General features: G+C 38.7%; 1 protein-coding gene across 1 annotated transcript; it reads right to left on the bottom strand.

Annotated features, from left to right (window-relative positions):
- Nucleotides 1-940: 940 nt before the first annotated feature.
- Nucleotides 941-15,167, bottom strand: LOC131784324 (PDZ domain-containing protein 8). The gene is made up of 18 exons (XM_066161461.1): nucleotides 14,979-15,167; nucleotides 14,182-14,422; nucleotides 12,547-12,773; nucleotides 11,536-11,889; nucleotides 10,651-10,871; nucleotides 9,773-10,039; nucleotides 8,334-8,580; nucleotides 7,824-7,943; nucleotides 7,256-7,365; nucleotides 6,547-6,694; nucleotides 6,046-6,077; nucleotides 5,481-5,556; nucleotides 4,749-4,843; nucleotides 4,013-4,217; nucleotides 3,766-3,876; nucleotides 2,760-2,822; nucleotides 2,481-2,594; nucleotides 941-2,247 (listed from the first exon to the last, which is right to left on the bottom strand). Exons 1-18 carry the CDS (start codon nucleotides 15,123-15,125, stop codon nucleotides 2,140-2,142), a joined length of 2,886 nt encoding a protein of 961 aa, XP_066017558.1. The 5' UTR covers nucleotides 15,126-15,167; the 3' UTR covers nucleotides 941-2,139.
- Nucleotides 15,168-16,755: the final 1,588 nt, after the last annotated feature.

Below are 16,755 nucleotides of genomic sequence, written 5' to 3'. Positions count from 1 at the left end.
CTACTATTTTGCTTTAAGTAAAAGGTTTGGAAATATGTTAGCTAGTAGAAGGAGATACATTTGAATGTTGTCATACGCCATTTTCAGAGTTGAAGCCCGAAAGGGTTGAGGAATTCAAGTTTTTTTCAATTTGAGAATTGATCTCTTGCTCCCGAAGGAGCAATGATTGCACCTTATCGGATCTTTGCAGGTGTTGCATAACAAGCCCTCGCGCATATTACGTGTTCCTTGACACTAAACATCAATTTTCTTTGAGGTCAGACCATTCTTGTCTCAGTTATTGTCCGCTCCGCGTTGAACTGCACCTCTAAGAATACAAAACTAGTAACAAAAATTCCACTATCGCAAAAGGCGCGAAGAATTCAAAACACAACCATATTACATCTCGAAGACTATTTGAAGGTTGAAAAAGCCTATTCCTATGGGACATTAAAGAATGAAACAAGAAGTCTTTGGGAAAACCGTCATGGCTCTACTCTGCAAAGAGAAAATACTTTCTTGTGCACGCGTAATTTGAACTCCTGAGACCACATGCCCGTCACCATGCACCCACCCTCCTCATCGACGTCAATCAACAAGCCATCAACAGTAAGAAATATTGTGGTTTTTCAAGATACTGAATGTCACTGCAAGATGTAAAGCAGGTTTCATCATCTTTGAACGATTAGTTGCACTAAGAAACACATCATGCAGTCGGCATACTACTTAAATATCCTCGTACATGCTTTTATCATCTCCAGATTGGACTTACGTAATTCATTGCCTATAAGGACTGCCGAAACAAACTTTGACTAGAGTTCAGTTTGTTCAAAACGAGATAGCCAGAATCGCCACGCTTACACCTAAACGTGAACACATGTCCAGTGTTGTATGAACTGCATTGGCTGCCGGTCCAAGAGCAAATAACTTTTTTCTCATTAAAAAAATTAAATTATAATAATTCAGTTTCCCTGGACGTTTATTATACCTCCAGCAAGCCTCGATTTCAAATATGAAGCTTCGTTTTCCAGTCTTTTTTCCACCTATATCGAGCTAAAATACTTAAATCAGACCATACCTTTCCCCGAAATGAAAATAAACAAAAGGAGTTTGGGCCCAACAAAGAAACAGTCAATAATTCACATTTATTCATTCTATTCTTAACTACGATAAAGCTTATCATAAGTCTATTATCCATCCTTGAATGTCCCTTCCCTTCCCCCCCCCTCCTCTTCCTGTTGTTTATTGTCCAACCCCAAGTAAAGTTTCTCTTTTCTCTCAGCTTCTTCAACCATCGAACGAAAAAGAAAGAAAGTGGAAATCAAAGTTTTACAAAGAAATACTGAGCATCAAATACGTGAAAACTACAGGCTAGCCAAAAATTTCTTAGAAGCTCCTTAAATATTATTTTGAATAACACAATGTGACCTCCATCAGAAAATCCACCATTACTTCTGGCAATTTAAAATGCTCATGACATAAAGGGAAAAAATACCAACGTGAACTACGATACGTTTAAGCAGAAAACATTTTTGGCGAAAGAAGGCTGCGCGACGGCAGAGGTTACGCTGTAAAGCATAACAGAAATCAATAATTGGGTATCTGAGAAAGACAAAACGAAAAATCTCTATAAATATAAATTACATCAATCATATATATTAATCTATTCAAGAGACTAAGTAATTTTTCATATACAACAGCAAGATTAGTGTCACTTGCTCATGTTCCTTTGATATACTATAATAATTATACAAAAAGAGATTCTTCATAAGCCAAGTCATACTCGAAAAGGGCACTGGAAACGAATATTTGAAATCAAATTTAGCATGTTGCTAAAAGAGCATTATCTGCTCCTTTGGCGACGTGAGTTCGTTCCCTATATTTGAGCGTAATGAGCTTAAAAAAGCTAAAGACGCACAGCACTTCTGAAAGTAATTAGTCTACATACAGGGAAACTGAATACCTAGCTCATATGTTTTAGCAGTTTTTAAGGTTAATCATCAAGGGTAGAATTCAACATTAGAACTTCTTGAGTGGGTGGTCATTTCCTGTATTCCGAAACCTTAATGTCTGATTCAGTGGTAAAAATTTAGAGAGAAATTAGATGCTGATCACTCTTAGAGCCTGGGTTTAAAGGTTGACTTGGATGGTGGCGATCTTTCACAACCGATAAGAGTCGAGTTCTTCAGCCTCCACACAGCTCTGATAACCAGCACAGTACTGTAACATCAACATGGCTAGTGCTTGGCTTCTTTCTTCTGATTTGGCCTGAAAAGTAAGATGACTATTATAAAAGGATGTCGAACATTTGTCACGAGTGTGGAACAAAAAAAATTGGAAAAACTGAGTTGCCCAAACCACAAGATTTGAAATTGTATTCATTTTGCGCTTATACATTTATCAGACTCAATAAGGACGGGCACTAACACGATTCGTGTTGTTGGCAATGTTACATCTAGCGTCTAGTGTTTTCAGAAGTAAGTTTTCCCAAATGAACTCACCAATAGCGCCTCTATAGCAGCTTTCTGTTTCTTTTCCTTAGCTTTATTCTTCTCGTCGTACAATTCTGTAAGCGTTTCATTTTCTTCGTCAATCTCTACTTGTAATTTGTTCATCTTAAGATCAAAGAGAAACAGTTAACATCAAAGGCGAATCACTTCAACTACACTATAACCCTCTTTATGCCCTTTGACGCACAAGGCAGCTACTAGAACGAAGAAAACTTTGCGGAAAGTGGGAAGAATTTTGGAGTTAACGAGGATCCACAAAAAATGTCTCACCATGTCTTCTAACTTGCTTTTGCGAGCCTCCAGAGGAAGATTGGAGAATAATTCTCTGCCAACCTTAAACGGAATTAAGTCAAAATACATATCATGGATATCCAAATGTCTCACCGTTAGTTATAGCATCTAGTTGGTCAAGCATTCCTTAATAAAGTCGTTCAGTTGCTGCGTTCTCAACAAATCTTTTCGTAGTTTAGTTAGTGGTTCAGTCCTCAAGGTAATAATGATGATGATAATAATAACAATAATAATAATACTAATACTAAAAAAAATTATAATAATAATAATAACAGCTTAATTAAAATGCCACTAAAATCTAGCAATTACACTCCATTAATCAAGGATACCACCTAAAATTCTTAGAAATTGATTAAAAATCTACAATCAATACTAGAATAAAGACTATTGAAAGGACATTAAGAATTACAATTTTAGATAGAAGACTTCCTCAAGGTATTTATAAGAAAGAAACGATTAATAATGGTAATATGACCGAGTGGAGTCCAAGTCGGTCTGTAATCATACGAGTGATAAACAAAATCGGACAACCGCGAAGCGGGAGTCCGATTTGTTAATCACTCGTATGATTACAGACAGAATTGGACAACACGAAGAACTGTTACCAATTAGTCAAAACTATTACAAAATTTGAGAAAGAAACTAGAAATCGGTTGTACGTTTTCATAAAAAAATCAACAGTTAACTCGGCAAAATGCGAGACAACAGCACGTGCTTATGACGCGTTCTGTCCACTTACATAGGCATGACGTGTTAACTGTGTCCCTTTAACTGTCCTATTACACTGTCCAATTACAAGCATGACGCGACACTGCCCTATTAGTGCTCAAATCGGGCTGGTGATGACCGATCACGTTCGAGAATTTTGTTATAGTTTTGATTTATGCAGTTTGCCAGCGACGATCACTTCGTTCCTTATCATCTGTAAAATAAATTCAGTCTACTTGATATGTTGCTTGTGAGAATCATCACTAATGAAACTGACCTCTCTCACTCGCTCTGAAGCTCTCATGATAGCAGTCGCTTCCTCTTTCGTATTTTTCTTATCGGAGACATTCTCGTCTGATTCAGCTGCAGTTTCAGTCTCTTCAGAATGCTGTTGAACGAATTTAATTCAAAATCAACAAGGACAGGGATTCGCTTTAACTTTACTCATCTTGGGCTCTATTTCTAAATCCCCCTACCAAGGAGTCGAATATTTCTAAGGTTTCTCTAGATTCGGAGCTGCCTACCTGAACACTTTCACTTACGGGATCATCTGTCACTTCTGACTTTGTTTCATCTTCGTCCGATAATCGCTCACTTGTGGCAGGAAAGAATTCATCATCCGATTCACTGGAAGCCTCTGCTACATCAGGTGCAGATGACTCCACCACACTGCCTTCATTCTCTTCATTTTTTTCTTCCTTTTTGTCCTGCGCTGACTTTGATTGCTGTCTAGAAAACCACCCGAACATGATTTGTTTTGTGCTTGTCAAGAAATTAACCACCAACGTATAAAAATAAACCCAAAACACAAAATTGTGCATAGCTGTATTTCCTGCCGGTTTCTTTTTCCGTATGAAAAGGGGACAAGGTTAGGTGTGGATTATTGTACGACTTGTCGAGAAAACTTCCTGCGAAAATGAATAATCAATATTGAGACTAACAACTGAATAAAGACATTATCCCGCGCTTGAGGCCAAACTCCGAATTCGGATGACCTAAAATGTTCCATTCGTTGTAATTGGCGGTTTGTAACCTCGTTTTCAGTGTTACGACACTCATTGGAAGAATGCTCTGCCTGAAATTCGACATTAAATACGTCTTATTTATTCAAGAATAAAACAAACGATTACCAATCATCAAATTCACATTAAGATAAAGGGTCACCTGCCCCGACACCTTCCAAAATCTTGCGCTCAAATTCATATTAGAATGCGAGATTCAAAAGCGACACCGACAGATCCTGTCACTACTATTACTCACTGTGCACAGTGCGTATAATCCATACAATTACGCAGACATTTCTTGTGGCAGATCATGGCACATGTTCTACACTGGAACGCAACTTTCGTCCATACCTGTACAAAAAAACATTGTTTTGGTAAAAAATATGAAATAAAAATAAACAACCAAATGACCACAAAATCGCATATCAGTTAACATGATTGTTACTTCCAAAAATGGTCAGCTTTACGAACAAAAACAGGCAGTTTAAGACTGCATGTGGCTACTGATATAGCACAATTTTTATACTATTGAAAAGAACTAGAGGTTGTATAATGATGCTGGAGGTAATTTTGTAGCAGATTTGTTTCTGTAGTACTCAAACAATAAGTAGGATCGGGAAACAGTGTGATCACGAGCTAATTCCGAGTAACATTCGAAGCGATTCGAAGAAATCGTCATCAAGCGTTGAACGAAGGAAGATGTTCTGAAGCAAACAAAACCCACGTGCGAGAAATGTCGGATAAAACTCGACAGACTCCGTTGAGGGTGAAGAGGTCGTTCCATTGTCACACTCACTCACTCAACAGGACAAAATTATGGCAACATTATCCTCCACACAGATGGTGAGGAAGAAAAACTCTATCAGCTCGAGGATTAAAAATTTTCGAACAACGTTTCGATTACAAAGTTGACAGAAGATAAATCCCATAAACGGAAAAATTTACGAGAAAACGCTCAGACGATTTCTTGTTATCTACCGGTCATTACCTTTTTGTTGCAGTAACTACATCTTGTGGGAAAATGAAACTGGGTTAAGATAAACTGATGTTTGGGAGGCTCCAAACTGCAACGCAGAACAGACAATACATTAAACAAATGTTACAGAAAGAAAAAGCAAAGAAAAGGCACTCATCCCTGTAAGTAGTGGCCATTCATGTTAACCAACAAACAAATCTCAAGAAGATTACTTAAAATACTTCACAGTAGAGTCACAAACAAAAAAACAGAAACAGGGACGAAAGAGAACAAAAATCTGATCGCAATCATGACACATTTCTACAAAAGAATCTGCATTCATCTCAAGCTGATTTCTACGCAAGGGATGCGACGTGAACAACTAGGAGGAGAATGTAGGTATTTCTCATACGCTTTGAAAGCAAACAATCGAGTGGAAAGCCCTCGTTTTAGCATTCCAAACTAAAGGGCACGGTAAAAGATCTGTGCCAGGCGCAAAGATCCCCAAACTTCTGGCAACCTTCTGCGTCTCAAAAAAATTTCTCCTTGAGATCCCTAAAAACATTGACTCTATAACAATTTAGAATTTTCTATTTACCTTTCTAGAGTGTCTTTTTCTTGACTTTCATCCTACAAAGGGAAAGGTATGAACAAGAGGCTACAATAAAATAGCTGGCTACGGAGTGAAAAAGGACAAGCCAGAAGGACCATACATATTTTAAACGAGTGGAGAACTGAACGCAAATGTCAACTATCGATTGGGTTCGATTAAGTTTAAAGGTGTACCCTACTACAAGAAAGGACATCCATGATGAGATCGCGAAATTTGAGGTAGACACATGGAAAGGGGGAATTTGAAGGTGGACCTTCGAAAATGTTTCCATCGAGAGAGCTCAGAGTGGATTGTGGAACGTCTGCCCACCATACCATGTCTTAACGTTTAAGCTAATAACACTCAAATTTAGCGAATGCATTTATGTTTAAATGTTGTTTCGGTACACATGCTAAATATTTCTATTCATTAAGTTGTCATTAGTAGCTTCAAGGCCACTGCTCATCAGTGAAATTGCTAATCGAAAAGAAAACAACTTGGTCATACCTCTGGTGCAGACTCGTTCAGTGATTCCACTTTTTCAAGGATTGACTCATCACAATCCGTAAGAGATGGGTTGTGATGGAAAATCAACGTGATGTCTCCACAGCACAGACTCTCTTTCAGACCGGGATGATTGCGAAGATATGGCTGACTGGCGCAAATGAGAAAGAATCAGTTCCAATAAGTTTTCATTGAGACAGATGTTGATAAAGAAATATTAAATTAATCGCAGTGTGACACAAAAGTAACTGTTTGGCATTTACATTTATTTGTTTGGCACTGGTCAAGAGAAAAACGCACCACCTCTGAAACAATCAGATTACAAAACCTCAACCGATTGCAACTTGGACCCACACGTTTTTTCTCTTCAGGTAGTTTGCATATTTTTAACTTCAGCTTGCACTGGATTCTGGGATTTTTCTCCATTCTGATTGGCCATTGTAATTACTTCGGTTGTGCAGCGCGGGCTGCAAGCTACACGTGACCTTCCCCTCGCGTGAAGAAATCATCGTATGAGAAGTTATTGTCTCGTTGGGCTAAAACTCAAAATTCTCCTTTCAAAGGAAATATTTTAGCAATCGGTAATATAAAATATTAGTTTCTTTCAGGAGTAAAAGAGGTTCTTGAAGTCAGCTCCTCATTCTTTCAAAATCCAAAATTTCTCCGTACCAAACAGGAAATCATGAATGTCACATTCAAATTTATTATTTACTTTGATATAATCCTGTCGGAGTGTGGGGAAACCAAGACGAAACACTCTTCGTGTCTCTTTGACGAGAATGACAAGCATCGTAGTGCAATGTCCATCAAGGGAATGGTTACCTGCAACAATATTAACGGCAGTTTATAAGCGATCAGTGTTTCGCCTAAAAGCACAAAACAGCGATTCCTTAAGGGCGTCAACCTGGAAGAAAGTGCGCTAAATCATAAGTTAAAGGGTTCTTAAGCGCGTTCTCACTCCAGTAATGTCGTTCTGGAAAAAAATCTTTTTCAGCAATTTTCGATCGCCTCGCTTTCCATAAGCCACATTGAAATTCCGTAAAATCACAGGCCTGCAAAGTGACGTTTCCGCAAAATTTTTTTTATGATTTTTCAGTTTTTCCACTAGTGCAAACCCTAAAGATGAATCGATAAGACGACTAACTGAGGAAATTCAAGTTATAGACCTTTATGGTAACTATAATTTTTGTCACTTACAGCTGAGCAAATAGTTAAAAGTTACTTCCAGACAATTCTAGTGGCGAGAGAAAACTTATGAGTGCAAAATCATCTCTACTCACATGGCCAAGTATAATATCTTTCTCGTTTTTCTCTTGAGATTTGCTCCATATGCACACGTTAAGGTATCGAAGGTTAGGGGTTTGGACATCAAACTTGAAGGTTTCATTCCAGACTGGATCCTATAAACGAAGGTCAATATGTGTCTTAATGACCGCGAAGGGATACCAATTATTACGCCGAGGTCCTTTCCATAATTCTCCCCCACCCCGTTTTGTTCCCTTTGTTACGCGGGAGAGTTTCCAAATTTCTACTTCCAAAGTCCATATTGTAAATTGTGGGCGTGAATATGTACGTGCTGGGTTGGTATAATATTTTCTAGTTTCTAGTCCCCCTCGTGTTTTAATAGTCTGTGGAAACAAATAAAAGGTTCAATATTGCTTGAGTGTTGGGACTGCCAGCCAACCAAACATATTGGTTTTAGCATAGCATCATCGAAAAAGTCATCGACATCTCTGTGTTTCGTCAATATCCTTCGATAATCAGCGCCAATGAGTGACAGCACTACTAACCGAGCTTGCTGACACCAGCGTGGTTTTGGTGGTATCTGGTCCGTCCATCACCTTCAGGGATGAAACAGACACCTTCCTTGGACGTTTTGGCGAAGCAGTGTCGGTGCCATTTGGTAAAGGAGTCTTTTCGACAGACGCCTTTTCATCGTTCACTTCAGGAGTTATCTGGCCTGCGTTCGCCCGCTGTGTGGATGCTGGTGATCCCTGTTTTGTCTCCCTTGTCGGTTGCCCCCTTGATGTCTGATCTCTAAGACAAAACAAGCGAAAATTTGAGCTTGAAATTTTGGCGGACAGGATACATGCGACGCATTCTCTAGACCAATCAAAAAGCGTCTTAAACCGAAAGGAATGCGACTAATTATAAAGTAAACAAAGTTTAGAAATTTGGTTTCATCAATTGACTTCATAAATAAATGTAAATTGGCAACCGTAGAGGATTTTTTAAAACTGACGTTTCGAGCGTTAGCCCTTCGTCAGAGCTAGCGATAAAGGGCTAACGCTCGAAACGTCAGCCTTACATTAGTAACTCATACAGTAAATGGTTTGAACCCGGGGATAACATGTAATAGTGTAGTTTGATCGTCCGGGTGAGTGTAGTCCTGAGAAGGACTGTTGTCGGTAGTGGTGACTGAAGTTTCGACAACCTGAGCGGAAGTCATCATCAGAGTCAAATAAAAGGTTGTTTGCATGCTGATTGCTCCGCCTCCTACATCGGTGAGACTGGCAGAAACCTCGCAACTAGACTGACTGAACACAAACGAGCGACGAGGAAAGGCGATGTCAACAATCACATTGCTGAACATCACCGACTTACGAACCACACCATTGACTGGGACTCTGCGCAATGCCTAACCTACAGCACCACCTACTTTCAACGACTGACCCTAAAAACTGGTTTACTAACTTGGAACAGACTCCCCTTAACAGGTGTCAACCACTACCGGCACCATACAAACGACTCATCCACGACATTAACATTACAAACGAACCGTACAGAACGACCCAACTTCACTAACGGATCCAAACTGACCAATCACGACTGACCTACGCCACTTGAGTATTACAGCCAATAACATCATGGCAAAACTGACCAATCAGTGTACACAAACCGGACTAAGTACATTCGACTGACAACAACCTTTCACTTGACTCTAATGATGACTTCCGCTCAGGTTGTCGAAACGTCAGTCACCACTACCGACAACAGTCCTTCTCAGGACTACACTCACCCGGACGATCAAACTACACTATTACATTAATAACTCTGTTGATAAATCAAATTGTCATGTTATACCACCACCGACGCAGCACCAAAGTTTCATTAGAAACTTACCGCCCTTATTCATTTATAGTTTAGAATATTTTGGTACGACAAATCGCTATAACGATTCATCTACACAAACCCAGTAAAGGAATGCTCAGAAAAAGTTCGTTCTTACCTTCCTTTCATCTTTTTCTCCGCTCTCTGCCTCAGTTCATTGCTTTGTGACAGCATTTCCTTCGTTGTAGACTTGGCGATTTCGTCGTCTTCAACTTCAAACAGTGGCACCACGATGTTGACAAAATCATCCTCGGAGTCGCTGTCATTGTGAAGTGCGACATTCTTAAAGTTCACGACAGTTTTCTCATCTTGTTCGTTCTCTGGCTTTTCGCGATCGACTCGTTGCGAAATTCTTGTAGGTGGTCTTTGAACCGTACCAGTGAATCTAGAACGCAAAAAGAAAAATAAAAAAAATTGATTATAAAATATGAGCAACAACCATGTGGGTGTGAAAGTTTTAAGAGCCTTGGTAGGCTGTGATGGAGCCGTGGCTGGGGTTCCTGGGCAAGCCCACTAATGCGCTCAGCGACAAAAGTTTTGAGTGGAAGTAAACGGCAGATTTTAGAGGAGTCCATTGTCAGACGAATATCTCCTGTTTGGTGCACAGAAACAGACAGTTCAGGATTAACGTTAAGCCATAGTTTGTAAGACAAGCAACGACAGTCAGGCTTTGAGTTACATGTACTATCAGTGACAGTAATAATGCCACTGTGGTTAAATGGTAAGTGGTCTGAAGTGAACTTAAGAAACGGTTTAAGAGAGAGCTGGAAGGTGCCAAGACGTCAGAAAATTTTCATGAAATTACGGAAGTTTAAATTTGCCAAAAATACACCAGATGTAATTTGAAGTTCACTTTCAAAAGACGAAATCAATGGAACAACAAATCTCTATTGGATTCCACGGAGCCTACCCAGAAAAGATTTTCAAATCCTCGAAAAATCATCTTCAGTTTACTTAGACGTTGATAATTGCCGTGGAAGAGCGTATTAAAGATACCTGCTTTTACTTTTCATCAGCTTAGCAGCTTGCTTGAGCGACTCTATCTTTTTTCCATCAATAGCCACCAGTACATCTTTAGCCATAACTCCTGCACTGTATGCAGGGGAGTCTATTACAACTGTCTCTATCACGATGGTTTTTCCCAATTCATCTTCACTGATCTCGTTACACAAGGTCAGACCGAAGGATACTTCATTGTTCTCACGACTTATCTCAATCTGCGGGTAAAAAACGTCAGTATGAAACGGACTTGTAGTCGATATTTCGTGTTTTTTTTGCCTGTTATGAGATCTAAGCTTCATATTTGCACTAAATCAGCCTCTTCAAGTCAAAATATTGGAATCAAACTAAAAGAAAGACATTGTCAGGGCATTGCATAGGACAGTTTTCTATAAATTGGACTCAAATCGGAAAAAAGTTGGGTAAATTCTAAAGCTTACTCGATTGCAATCGGATTTAGTCTCGTTTCACTATTTTTTTTTGGGCAAAAACTGTGAAATTTAAGGTTTCGCATGTTCATGAGTTTACGACAGTTGCTTCGTTTCAAAATTATTTACTGAACGCTGAGAGGCTGAGTTTCTGGGCTTGACTGAGGAGTCAGCCAAAGTGGTCCACACTACACCTGGAGTAAATTGCTTTGAATTCCAACCCACAATTTAAAGGATAGACGCTCATTGAAAGTGAAAACAGACACATGTCGACCCCACCTCGCCTTCACCCACCTGAATTCCAACCCACAATTTAGGTTGAGTTTCTAGGCTTGACTGAGGAGTTAACCAAATTGGTCCACACTACACCTGGAGTAAATTGCTTTGAATTCCAACCCAAAATTTAAAGGATAGACGCTCACTGAAAGTGAAAACAGACACATGTCGACCCCACCTCAAATGTTGGCCACATTGCTCTCCTGTTCTCAACAAGTTGACTCCAGGGAAGCTGGTCCACAGACAAACTGCAGTACTGAGAGGCCTCGTTCTCTAATTCAGGTAGACGGGTACACCCTACAACAGTGACCTCTAGACTACCCACAGTGACACTGCTGTTATGAACATACACCTCCTGGGTTTCATCCTGAGGAATCAACTGTGGGAAAAAGGGGCTATATCGGATCTTGTAGCTTGGGAGGGTGTGTTTCTTTTGTATAGACTTGCGAAGATGGCTTATTATCAGGGATGTTAGTTGAGGGAAGTTCTTGCCTTCAAACTGGGACTCAGCTTCAAGTTCAACTTCGGGTTCCTGAATAGAAAAAAAAAACAAAAATAAAAAAATAAATAAATACACAAAGCTACTGGAATACCATTGATCATTCTCTGAAATTAAAAAAGCTAATTTTCTCTATAAAAGGATCGTATACTTCTTTGTTTTAAGAGTTTAGTGCAAAATCCAAAACATCATCTCGCCAAGAAAAAAAAACAAAAACAAAAAAAAAATAACACACACACACACAAAGACCAAGCAAAAACCCAAAAACTCCAAAAAACAAAATGCAAAGAATTTGACCCCATGTATGTGTAGGCTTTGGTTGACTGATGAATGTGAGCAAATTTCAGCCTTATCAACAGTCTGTCAAAAGTGGTACTTTACTTTACAATTGCATTTCAACCCTACAGTTATAAATGCATTAAATTTCTTCAAAAATGTGTTCTTCACTCTCATGTGACTGACCTTTCAAAAGGTTGTTCTGTTTCAGAGGATTCAAAAGGTCATGTTCCAATGTTGTAAAAGAAAGATTTTGATCCACTTTGTCTAGTTTTGCTTGAGGGGCTTGAAATTCTGTCCTTAGACCCTTCCTTCAGAATTTATTAATAAACTAACATAAAGTTACAACTATCTGCAAAATAATTAATGATCATATCTCTGATAATGGTCTTCAATATTTTTATCATCCAGTACCTCGTAGAAGGCAAAAGACCAGTGTGAAAGGGGATGTCTGCTTAGCTGTAATCTGGCTCGGCCTTTCAGAGAAACCAACTTGACTGCCACATACACAGACTTGTTGAAAACAAGATCAACCTGTATAGCCATGTGGCATCCTCCTGTATATTCAAGGTCAAAGGCAATGTCTAACTCCTTTGCAACTTCCTTTGGGTCTTTTGTTCCTATCTTCATGATGGTGGCACCTGTTTATACAAAATAAAATAATACATTTTATTTTCTAGGCAGGAGATTTGTATGGGAAGAAAAAACTGTATATAAGGCCTTGAGTACATAATCAAGACTTAGGCCATAGTTTTTTCCCCATACAGACCAACCTAGAGTGGTAAATCACTAGAATTTTTTTTACTGCTGTTTTTTTTATCCATTTTGGCGTGAATGGCACGGGAAACAGAATCATAGATATGTAATACTAAGTGCATAAGGGACAAAATTAACCCTCTCGCTCCCAAGATGTCATTAGTAATTCTCTTTACAATCTGTTATACAATTCTTATGAGGGTATTTCAGAGAACTTGGTAATGGATCAAATAATACTCCCCAAATTCTTTATTCTGGTCTTGCTCACTTATAGGTGTCAAAGTGTTAAAATAATCCTTAAAAACACATAAAAATAAATTAGGACAGTAGTGCTGTTGATAAAAACTAATAAATATGAGGAATTTAAATTTTATTACATCCTGCAGTGTTTCTGTAGCCCTGTGTAGATTGAGTAAGACAATTTGTCCATGGTTGCCTTTCCAATTTTGGTTTACAGACTTCAATTGTCATTACCCATCTGTTTAACAGTGCATCAAAATTGAAAGGCCAGAGTAACTGGGGTCAAGCAGTGACTATGAGACTGACAAAAGGTTAAAACCTCAGCCTTAAAACTCTTTACTTTGGCCAATTTACATTATCAACTCAGTTGATAAAAGTAAATCATCTAGTAACTATGAGAGATTAGCCTCCTTAACATCACAAGGGAAAGAATGCTCAAAAAGCCCCTTACTGGGTTGTACTGAAGGGATAATTAACTAGATGATTGTGTTGCAAAAATCTTATCTTACATGTATGCCTTGGAAAAGAGAAGTGTGAAGAGATTGTGAAGAAATAAATTTAATTTGGTAAAGAAATTGCAGTGGATAACTTCAGAGGAGGAAAGTATACCTTTATAGAGAGCTTGGGTGCCCTGGATAAAAATGACCTCTTTCAGCATGGTGCCTTTGCATTTGCAATTAAAAGAGGACAAACCTCGTCCGTTGAAGGAGATATGCAAAAAGCTTAACCTGTTAACTCCCACGAGTGACCAAGACAGAATTTTTCCTTATAATATCAATACAAAATCATGAAGACAAGTGATGAGAACCAAGAAATTTATCAATTAGGGGATGATTAGTTGATACAATACAAAATTCTCCTTAGAGTATCACCCCCCCCAAATCACACATGAAATTCATTGAGAATAAAGGAAATGATCACCAACTAAAGAGGCTCTTGATTGTTAGACAAATTCTCCAAGTCAGCACTTTAGGAAATGTATGGAGAACAGTCTGGAGAACATGTATACTTAAGTTAGGGAGTAAAGTGTTTAAGTAAAGAAAATACACAAACCTGTAATAACAGGCAGTGATGTCCCAAGAAAAAGTTCTTCAATCGTTATTTGCTCAATCAGTTTGCTAGCTGCTTTTCCTTGAATAAGTTCAGTGAACTCTGAGTTCATCTTCTTTAAGAAGTATGTTTTCATCTGTGGAGAATCTCTCCATTCTCTCCACAGAAAGGAAAATAGAAGGTTTATACAAACACATGACTCAGGTTTAGTGGCTTGATCCTTCTTGCAGTAATCTGCTAGAGGCTAAAAAAAAATGTGGAGAATATTTACATCAACAAGTGCCTAGTATGTGTTTTCATTTAGGTGATTTAGCTGACTCAATTTCTGGTACGTAGAGGTGTTCTCTAATGTCACACAACTTCTTCACAAAGATTTATGTTATTCTTGCAAATTTCATTTTATAAGATTTGTTGCTCTAGTGATTACAAACGAAAGGATTTTTTTCCAATTCTTTTAACTCACACATCATCACAGCCAAAGGAATTGTATTTAAATTTAAGTAAAATTCTGAAAATCTCCTTCCCTTTCCATTATGGCACCTTACAGCTGGATCCAGGTCGCACTACACCTCAGGATGAAAATTAAAACGTGCATGATTTTTCTTTTTCTGATTGAAACGGAAATATAATTAACGCTCAAAATTTTCTAATTTAATATCAGAAAGATAAAACCAGGTATAAATAATTCTCAGATCATAGGCTTGTATACAGCGATCAAAAATTGGTACATTGTATTGCGATCTTAAATTATAATCAATGTTTCCGGTGATTTTGTTTAAGCAACTGAAAGAGCGAAATACCTCTGGATTGGTGACTTTCATGCGCTGTGGGTAAAGTTTTTGCGCATCCACACCTGCAGAACTCCACCATTTGTAAAGCAAAAAGGCTTCCAAAAGCAAAACGGAAAAGACCCCGATCAAAAAAGCGAGGATGAAGGCTATAAACATGAGAGAATTTCCTGACGACGCAACGGAGAAATCATGATTTGGTCAGAGGCAGGTGAGAGACTGGATATGAAATAACAGTCCGCTGACCAATATGGGGGGATGAAAACTTTGGAATCTGGGACCAAGATCCAGAAATTATTCCAGACCACCTCCTTTACGATACTAAAAATGATCTAAAAGACTGAAAAACACAAGAAGCTAAGTATTCAACGCTTTTCTATGTTGTGATTTATGAATCCTTTCCCTGAAAAACGTAGGAAGGGGTATTTCCCTATCCTCGGGGTTAGATCTCAGATCAAATCCCGAGTCCATAGCGAGAAACACGGCACGATCCTTGCGAATCCCGCCGAGTCCTCTCACGATTTTGATTGTCATGCTCATGTGGAGTTCATACATATTTCTTGAAACAAGTCCGGAAAAAGTTAGGGAAAAGAATAGAGAAGGTGCAAAATCAATTTATCACCTGGGGGCCGGATAAGTATGGGACGTGAGAGGGAACAAACGAAACTTTGCGATGAAACGAGAGACGAGCTAACTCCAACAATAGACGAGCTAACTCCAACAATAGGAAGAAAACGTATAGCTTATCAACCTCTACTACCGAAAATTTCTTTTATCGCTGACCTTTAAAACTTCTCACAGTGAGATTCCATGAAATTTATAAAATCATCCTTTTGGGTTAAAACCCTTTTACGAACGTACTGCCCCGAGAGCAGCTCTAACACTGACATTTCTATCCTTTCTATCCAATTGATGAACAAATATTTCTAATCCAAGTGATGTGAGATATTTAAGTTACAGGGCCAGGTTGTTAGAAAGGGGGTTCACGTTAATCTAGGTTTAAAAGTTAACCTTGGCTTTAAATTCTCATGTAGAAGAGCGTGTACAAGTGCTACGGTTTTGTTGGGGTTTTTTTTTTATCTCAGTATGACTCGAAACTAACGGGGAGAAAAGGAAAACGAGAAATCGCTTTGCAGAGCTATAAAACTAAATTAAAACTTCACACTAGCCCCGGGTAAGTTAAACCATGTTTTGAAAAACCCAGCCCAGGTTCTTAAGACTGCATCAGTTATTTGTAGCTATCTTTGCCCTACTTTCCAAATTTCAGACTGTTGTTACTTGTGAAGTAACTAAAACACTAGGAGAGTCTTGATTGGTGAACAACCTGTCGTTCATTGCACTTGTAAGCCCATAGCCCCCGGCCTTTTACAAACATTCCAAATGTTATTCTACCATCCGAAGTGGGTTGTTACGCCAGTCAACTGATAGGAGGTGCGGTTTACTGCTTAATTAAATTTTGATAAATTCTGGTCACTCTGAATCAAATAATTTCAAACAATTAATGCAGATTGGGTAAAGTTTACAACAGCAGCACGAAGATTAAGCCATTGATTGAACTATTGTTGGAGGCGGCATCTCCATGTACGCATTTGGTCGACAAAGCCGTCCCAATGATATAAGGAAGTATAAGGGGATACGTAACTTTCTAAAAATAGAACAACTAGTAGATAACAGCATCCACGATCGTGTTACAAGGTCAAGGAGAAGGGTCTCTTGCGTCTACAACATGCGTTTACAACTCACCAAAAGCTTGGACTGACTTGTAAGTTTAATGGTGATTGAAAAACGC

Source organism: Pocillopora verrucosa, chromosome 14, assembly GCF_036669915.1.
Source record: "Pocillopora verrucosa isolate sample1 chromosome 14, ASM3666991v2, whole genome shotgun sequence".
NCBI lineage: Eukaryota > Metazoa > Cnidaria > Anthozoa > Scleractinia > Pocilloporidae > Pocillopora > Pocillopora verrucosa.
This window is presented reverse-complemented; position numbering and strand designations above follow the sequence as displayed.